The sequence below is a fragment of the Sminthopsis crassicaudata genome, chromosome 1, assembly GCF_048593235.1.
Source record: "Sminthopsis crassicaudata isolate SCR6 chromosome 1, ASM4859323v1, whole genome shotgun sequence".
Lineage (NCBI taxonomy): Eukaryota > Metazoa > Chordata > Mammalia > Dasyuromorphia > Dasyuridae > Sminthopsis > Sminthopsis crassicaudata.
The window spans coordinates 384608705-384617817 of record NC_133617.1 but is presented as its reverse complement, the minus strand read 5'-3'; the positions used below and the strand labels follow the sequence as shown (position 1 = coordinate 384617817).

General features: G+C 43.1%; 1 protein-coding gene across 1 annotated transcript; it reads left to right on the top strand.

The window, feature by feature from the left end:
- Positions 1 to 202: 202 nt before the first annotated feature.
- RAX (retina and anterior neural fold homeobox) lies at positions 203 to 8342 on the top strand. The gene is given in 5 exon segments (XM_074279464.1): positions 203 to 889; positions 1339 to 1592; positions 4499 to 4628; positions 4631 to 4798; positions 4801 to 8342. Coding segments are annotated over 5 exon segments (1077 nt in total). The 5' UTR covers positions 203 to 552; the 3' UTR covers positions 4989 to 8342.
- Positions 8343 to 9113: the final 771 nt, after the last annotated feature.

Below are 9113 nucleotides of genomic sequence, written 5' to 3'. Positions count from 1 at the left end.
CTTCTAGGCTTTTCTCCATTTCCCCGTTCCATCCCAGTGACAGAGCGATGATCCTAGAGGCTCAGCTCGGACAGAGCTTGCCGGGGGGAAGGGTTCAGAGAGAACAAGACCAACCCAGCTGGGGAGGGAGGAGCTGGAGGGCTGGGGGACGGAGATGGGGGAGAGAACTGGCGCCCCGGGGTGAGCGAGAAGGAGGAGCTGGAGGTGGGGGGGGGAGAGACCCTGAGACAGAGGGCATTTGCTGCTACTGGCGTAGGAGAGGAGTTGGTTCTTCTTGGCTCTTGCGAAGAAAAGGAGGGAACTTACAAGGCTAAGGAACACTACTTACTCGGCGGGAGAAAGAGGCAAGTGTTGTCTCCCGCCCCACAGCACCTTTTAAAGTTAGTTTGGGATCTTCTTAATTTTGATTGTTCAAACGGGAAAGAAAGCTTCTCTCCCTTTTGAAGGAGCAAAAAGAAAAAGAGAGCGGTCCTCTTCCTTTTCTCTCTCCCGTTCTTTCCCCATCCCTACCCCCGTACACCCCGGCCACTCCCCGGATCTTTCCTGCTCCTCATGCACCTGCCAGGCTCCGCTCTGACCATGGCAGACGGGAGCTTCTCCCTTTCTGGACACCTGGTCCGGAGTCCCACCGCCAATCCCTCGCGGCTACACAGCATCGAAGCCATATTGGGATTTACCAAGGACGATGGGCTCCTCGGCTCCTTCCCTGCAGACAGAAGTTCCCGTGCTTCCAAGGATCAGGATAAGAGGACAGGAGCCCGCCTCAGCTTACCCAGAGCGCCGAGCGAGGCAGAGGCGCCGCCGCCGCCGCCGCCGCCTCCCCCGCCGCCGCCCCAGCTCCCTGGTCCGATGCTGCCTCTGGGCCAGGCCCAGCCGGAGGAGTTCGTAGGTGAGTGAGTGAAAGTTGAAATTCTGATCCCAGGGCCATCAAGGTTGCTTTAGAGGGAGCCCAAAGGAGAAAAGAAGGCTGTGTTATCCGAAGCTCAGAGCGGCACTTTCTTCGGAGGAATGTTCATTAGACTCTTTTAGTTGTCGAGATCTTAAGGGGCTTTTTAAACAAAAAGGTAGAGTCCAGATGTGTGGTTGGGGTTGGGAGCTCTGAGAGAGGGGTTAAGAAACTCCCTTCCCAGGAAAACTGAAAAGACCCCTTAGGCAACATACTCTCCCAAAACCTCCATTAGACAGCCTTGGAACCCAAAATTCAGAGGGGAAGAGGCCGATTGGAGCCATGGGGAGGGAAGAAAGAAAGGAAAGAAGGAGGTGAGCAAGGAAGTGCCTTGAACATAGTAACTAACGGAACGGGTTTCTTTTACCACCCCACCCCCACCCCACCCCCAGATGCTTGCTCCTATGGTCCTAAGGAGCCGGGGGAAGAATGTCTAAGCCCGGAGCTGCCCGCTTGCCACACCCCCAGCGATGGGAAACTATCAGACGAGGAACAGCCCAAGAAGAAACATCGCCGAAATCGCACTACTTTCACCACCTACCAGTTGCATGAGCTAGAGAGGGCCTTTGAGAAGTCCCACTACCCAGACGTCTACAGCCGCGAGGAGCTGGCAGTCAAGGTCAACCTGCCAGAGGTCCGAGTCCAGGTACAGTGGGGGATTAGTCCGAACTCATTGTACCTGAGGAGAGTAGGAGGGGCTCACCTTAGGTGCCCAAGGATGCATAGATTCCTGATCCGGGCTGAAAGTGGGTGGCGGGCGGTAGAATGGGTTTATGAACTATATTGAACTTTTGAGGTTTTCTTTTCTCGAGCTAACTATCGCGGCAACTAGACGTGAAATCCTTTCACCTCTCAGCTAAAAACTTTGGTAGAAGGTGTCTTCGTTGGCCTCCGTACTTCAGAAGAAACACACACACACACACACACACACACACACACACACACACACACACTGAGAGACTGAGAGAGGGAGAAGAAAAGAGGAAGAGAGGGAAGGAGAGAGGGGGAAAGAGAGAGAGAGAGAGAGAGAGATTGGAAATTGTGTCTAAATTAGAGTTCTAATATACACATTCTCCACCTTATGGCCCTTAAAGGCTTGAGAGTGTGGTGTAATGGGAATTGGGGAAGGCTTCCACAGCTAGAGGAAACACAAACCCATTCAGGATAATTAAATTATAGTATAAATCAAGCCTCAACTTGGATACATCCTCCCTTGATTATTTGGTCAGTCTTGCCGTCAAAAATTCTACTTTGAAATTGGGTCATATTCTTCTCAATTGCACTTCTCAGTTGAGACATAAAGTGGGATTTTGTTTAAGAATATTGCTTTGCCATGTCTGTTTCAAATCCTTCCAATTCCCAGTGCAGAGAGCTTTTCTTTTCATTGTATGGCACTTTTTTTTTTTATTTAATTAGAGCTGAATTATCTTTAATCCCCATCATTAAAATATTTAAAAGCCTTATATATTTGCTAGTCATCTGTGAAAAATCTGGGAGGGTTTCCAAATTGTGTGGGTTTAAGTCAAACCTGAAGAGGAGAAATTGGGAAACAATTTCATTGAATTTTAACATTTGGGATTCTAGGTGTCCAAGTACACCAAGTACCTTTCTGTAAAGGAGACCAAGTTGCTTTAAAATATTTAATTTTTTCCTTGTAAATAAAACAGGTAAACTGGAGTTTAGGCAAAATGCCTGCAAGTGGTTAGAATATTAGTTTGTAGTCATTTAAAAGGACCTCACAATGTCTGCTTGTTACCTAAAAGTATGCATTGAGGTCAGTTCAGGGTACCAAAGCATAGATAAGGCCTAAACTGATTTCATTTGTGTGTGTGTGTGTGTGTGTGTGTGTGTGTGTGTGTGTGTGTGGTCAGAAGTATAGAATGAGAGTGGCTTGATGAGAAAAAGAGGGAAAAGAGACAAGGGATGGGAGGGAAAGGATCAGGAAGAGAAGAAATGGACAGGATTCGCCTACTTGTAGAAACTTTACTGAACTTCCCAAGGGAAGTATCATCCCAATGTTTCCTCCTGGTAACCTGGAAACTTTGAATTCCTTTTCCTGACCCTCTGATTCTATTTATTAAGGGTAAAGGGAATTGAGGCAATGGCAAAGATACTGTATGTGTGGAGGAAAGCCAAGTTCCAAAAAAAGGTATTATTCCTTTTTGCTATTTCTAGGGAAATGAATGTCTGAAAGGTTTGAGGGAGGCAAAATCTGTTATGTTTTGGAGTTCCCAGGAAACAAAGATGTCCCAAGATCTTAAAGCATCATGGAGGAGAGAGAGAGAAATGTTCTCTCTTTGTCTACTTTAAATGCAGATGTGTTCTTTTGCTGTGCTATCTCAGTGTAAACTTAGTTTTAGATTTACTTAGCTGCCTCTTCTGTGCTTAGTCTCAGCTGTGTCTCATCTCTCCCCCACCCCAAGTCCTGATGTCCTTTTTTTTTTTGTAGTGACTCCCAATTAACCATCCTTTCTCTCTAATGATTTTCTTGATTTTCAATTTATTTCTGGGTTAAATGGGACTTTTTTGTTTATTCTTAGGACAATCAAAACTCTCAGGAACAAAGTTTCACACTTGGCCCTTCTTCTATATTTTTAAAAGTCACTTTGTGTTAATTTCCAGATCCTTGGTTAGAGTTGAAATTATCTGTGCATGTACATGCACTTAAGTATATACATATTGTATATACGGTGTGGTGTGTGTTACCTCACGCTGACTACCATGTTCAGTAACATAAAGTTTGGGCAAGTAGCTTGACAAGGGGAAAAATAAGAACTAAACCTAGAAGAAAAATGATTGAGATTAGCTGGGGAAAAGGAGGAAGAGAGGACACGGCATATGGAAGAAGTGTGGGGGGAAGAAGATAAAAGAAGAAATGGTTATTGAGGGGAAAGAAAGGGGAGGAATAAAAGAGAATGAAAATTATGGTGAAAAAAGTTAGATTTGCAGTGGGAAGATCTTAACCCTCTCTCTCTCTCCCGCCAAACCTTATTTACTACCTTTGTGACCTTATATTTTCTTAGGCAAAGCACTTAATTTCCCCAGGCCTAAATTCTTTTCTCAGTAAATTATGGATCTGGTCCACAGATTCAAGGATCTGTGAGCATTTATTTGTGTGTGTGTGTGTGTGTGTGTGTGTGTGTATATGTATATATATATACACACATATATATATGTGTGTGTGTGTGTGTGTGTGTGTATCCATTTTAATTAGAAGGGGTTTCTTTTGTAATCAATAGGTTTTATTTTTTGCATCGAAAAACTTTAATGTGAGAAGGGATTCCTCGTTTTCTCTAGACTGCCAGAAAAACGTTACTAGTCTCCTTGGATTAGATTATCTCTAAGCCTCCTTCCTACCCTAGAAGCTATCATCCTAAAACGAAAAGGATCTTAGCGGGACTACACAAAAATTGGTATCGTTAGAATATAGAATAAACAAGAGAATAACACATTTCGCCAGCATTTCGGGAAATTATGGCTGGGAGGCACTGGAGCAGTGCGCGGTACGGGTTCTACCTTCTCTGACCATACTGGCGCGTTGTGTGTCCGCAGGTGTGGTTTCAGAACAGGAGGGCCAAGTGGAGGAGGCAGGAGAAGCTCGAAGTGACTTCGATGAAACTACAAGACTCCCCCATCCTCTCCTTCAACCGCTCTCCGCCAGCCGCTGCGCTGCCGCAGCTGGGGGAGGCGTGGGAGGCGGTGGCGGCGGTGGCGGGGCGACCCTTCAGCTGGAATCGTGGCTGAGTCCACCACTGCCGGGCGGCGGCGGCACCTCCTTACAGAGCCTGCCCGGCTTCGTGACCTCCCCGCAGAGCCTCCCAGCCAGCTACACGCCCCCACCACCCTTCCTGAACTCCCTCCTCTAGGGCACAGCTTGCAGCCACTAGGGCCTCCCCCGCCTCCTCCTTACCAGTGCGGAGCTAACTTTGTGGACAAATTTTCCCTGGAGGAAGCAGACCCCCGTAATACCAGCATCGCAGCGCTGCGTATGAAGGCCAAGGAGCACATCCAGTCCATTGGCAAGCCTTGGCAGACCATATGAGGTCACCGCCTTCTTCTCTCTCCTCTTGACCCCACAGGGGCTCAGGCTGTAGCCTTTCCTCCCATATGAAACATCGAGCTGCTTTTCCCTAACACACTTCAAACTCATTTCGTGGCTGGATCCCCTAAGCTGATGGAGAGGATACGAAGTTATAAGGATGTTCCTTCCCTTTGACTATTCTCTCCTGTCACTTGTCCTCCAAGCAAGGATTCTACTTCGGCCTCAGGAAACCGGACTGCTTCCAGACTGGAAAGTGTTAGAGCACACTCATTGTCCCAAGGGGATACTAATCATATGGAATGGAGTTGATGGAAATCCTCCAAGTCTCTGCAGAAGAAATAACTGAAAGCTATTTGGAACCATTCTATCTTTTTCCACTAATTCAACAACAAGCAAGCAAACGCTGATCTTCTTCTCTTAAGTAGCTGGAGGGAAATAAGGTATTTTGAACTCATTCAATCCCCAACACTGACCCTGGCATTTACTGACTTCTAGAGGTCTCAACCAATCCACCAAAGAGTTGGAAAGTTGCAGCGAGCACTGGGGCTTTTTTTTCCTTCTTCACCAGTTCTCTGCATTACCAGTGGCTGACTTCTCTGCAAGATTACATTGACTGGGGCAAGCAGTAAGGCTGGGGGGAGAAGCAGAAGGGCAGAACCAGGAAAGTAGGTTTTAAGAAGTTGTTTATACATAGAATAGTTTCTAAACATCATTGGAGAGAATTAAAAACTACTTTCTGTGATTTTACTGGGTTGTATGAGGTTGAAAGTGAGGTTTGGGAGACTATAATTTGTGGAGAAAAGGATGGTGAGAATCTGGCAAAATCTAAAGAAGTTGAATTAGGATGTTTTGACAGTGCTGAAGACCCTAGATTTTTCTGATCAGTCTAGTGGGAATTCCAGAAACCATCCAATGATTTGGCTCTTGAGGAAGCAAACTGCTGCTCTTCTCCCCAGCTCCCTAATTCCTAAAGGGCCACAGAAACTAATTCCTTTCCTCCTCCCTCTTCCTATGAGAGCCCAGGGAAAGGAGTACAAGAAGAATTTATCTTCAGGCAAACTCACAATTCATTTATTATCTATACTTCTTTGCCTAATTGCTGCCTTTGATGACCTTTACATTATATTACATTAACTAGAAGGTGTCCTGGCTACCTCTGTGAGAGCAAATGAAGTAAGTCTTGGTTATATCCATTTCTGAGTTGGTTCTAATAGCACATCCCCCAGCACTATATTCAAAACATGCACTGTCAGACTCCTTGAATTTTCTCCCTTGGTAGGAGTTAGCATCAGTTAGCATCTCAGATGGGGATTCTGTGGTATTGTATCTTCTTTTGGAAGAACCTTTTCTCCTTCCTCTTCCTACCCAGGCTTCCTGCCAGACACTATGCATTGATTCCACGAAGAGTTTTTGCCTGTCATTCCATTCACTTGTGTATATAACAAGTTAAACTAATGACTGCTTTTGCTATGAATCTAAACAGAGGCCATCTTCTTTTTCTCAGTACCTGGTTCCAGTCAGTGTAACACAGAGATATCCATTTCTTCATTTAATAAGCCTATTCTATGCAAAGAATCATGATAAGTGATGTTGGAGAAGCAAAGATGAGTAAGAAAACATTAAAGTGTAGTCTTGGAGATATGATACGGATATATGTTTACCATATGAGGGTAGCATTGAGAAGATCCATAGGAATTGTGAATTGGGTGACACAGAAACTCAAAAACAAATAACTGCTTTTACATAAAGGAAGCATGGTATGGGGGGGGGGGAGCATTGTTTTAAAGAGTCAAAGGACCTGTGTTTCATCTTTGATATTATTCGAATGACTGTTGGAGTCTCATTTTCCCCATCTGTCAAATGAAGGGCTTGGGCAACATGATGAGGTAAAGTTTTGAATTTGGTGTTGGGAGGCTGGTTTTAAATCTTTATTCTGCCATTTACTATCTATGTGATCTTGAATAAGTCATTTCATATCTCTGCACCTCAATTTCCTCATCTAAGATCGTCCTATGGCCTCTTCCAGCTACAAATCTTTGATATTATTTAGTTGCTTTCTAAGATCCCTTCTAGTCCTAAGTACATAATGAATTTATCTGTTACCCATATCTGAGAACTTGCTAATTATTTATATAATTCTAGTTTTACTTTAGTGCTTCAAAATAAGCCCAGCCAGTTGGTACTAAAGAGGCCTACTGAGAGTTCTGGCTGAGATGGAAGCTTACAGGAAAAAAACAAGTCATTGGAGCAGTCTCATTCATCTTAAATGCAGAAGAGATGTTACTAATCTTGCATTGTCTCTAGAACCAGATGACAGGCATCATGGGAAACAGATGTTGCCACAAGACAAAGCAGCATAAACTTCTCTGACGCATCTACCTTTCTCTGGTTCCTTTTGTCCCTCTTCCTCTCCATCTTATCCATCATTTTCCCCAGTAAATGTTCTTAAAGCATATCCTAGGAGTATGCTCTTCCCTTTGGAAGTCTGCATCTCTTCATATAGGGGGAATCTGATAATGATGCTATTTCTTCATACTCTCTTATTTAAAATGATATTCCATCAATTCCCAAGATCATAAATGTAGGACTGAAAGGGGACTTGAAGACCATCATTTAACTCCCTCAATTTCCAGATGAAGAAACTTCAATAAGAGATGTCAAGGTTATATGTATAGTAATTGTCTGAGATAGGATTTGAACTCAGATCATTCTGCCTCCAATTCTACTGTTTTTATCCTCTGCACACTAACTACTTGGCTAGTCAAAATAGGAAAGGGAGAAATAACCTTGGAATTGGGAAGGAGAAGCCAATAGCCTATTCCTGAGATTTGTTTGAGGTAGGAAGAATAGGAAAGATGGTACCAGTGTTCTAATAGAGATCCTGAGTATAAAGAAGGGATGAAACCCTTATCTATTTCACTAAGATGGTACTTATCACCTAGGGCCTTTAATTGTATATATTTATTTTAGGTTTTGTTTTATTTTCTAAATTGTGAGCTGCTTCAGGACAGGGGTCAGAGTGTTGGAGAACTGAGCATCACATTCAGTCTTTTGTACATAACACAGGTTCAATAAATATTTGAAGAGACTAAATAATGTAGTAAGAAGAGCATTAGTCTGAAATCAAAGAATCTGAGACCAAATCTTGGCTCTGTTACTGACTGACTAGCTATTTGATCTTCACTTGGCTTTCCCTGACCTCAGCTTCCTTATCTTTATCTGTAAAACAAGGTTAAACTAGATGGTCTCTGAGCTCCAAATGTCTGATGTTATTCTGTGATGTGAGTTTTTGTTCAGAAAAGTGTTATGAAAAGTTAAGGAACAATATTTTAAATAGATATATTTTTAATTTCAGTTTATTTTCTTTGCATCTCTCCCACTACCTCAGTCAGTTGACTAGCAATTATTAAGTGCTTTCTATTTTCCAGGCACTATATTGAGTGCTGGAGATAACAAAGAAAGGTAAAAAGCCAGCCCTGCCCTCTAAAAATTCCCAATCCAACTATAGATATAGTATTATTATGTATTTTATCACATTTTAATACTCTCCTTCCTTCTATTTCCACTACTTCTTACATATGTGTCACTGGCATCTTCCTTTTCTCTTTTTTCCTTTTCCCTCTTTCTCATTTCTTATCACTCTGCCTGCATCCTTTTCTCTCTCCCCTTTGGCATCTTTTCCCCACTTTCTTTTCCTGCTTTTCTAAACTCTTTAATATGCTTTCGATTTCCTTCCTTTCTTTCTCTAAATATCTATTATGGGCTTACTAAAAGTCTATTCATTTGTTAAACAATGACTGGAATACAGAGATGAATAAGATAGGGTCCCTGCCCTCAAATATCTTACAATCTAGTAGGAAAAATAAGATATATAGGTAAAGCCCTTTACAAGGTAGGATCCATCACATGTCATAATAGAGGTACAATCCCAACAAAATGCTATGAGATTTGAGAGACAAAGATAACTTTCTCCTAGAGGAATCAGAGAAAGCTTTGTAGATGAGGTGGAATATGAACTGGATCTTGAAGAATAGGTAGATTTTAACATAAAAAATGGGGAAAGGCATTCTATGGTAAGAAACAGTATGACCAAGAGCACAGAGTTGGAATGTTCCAAGAATTATT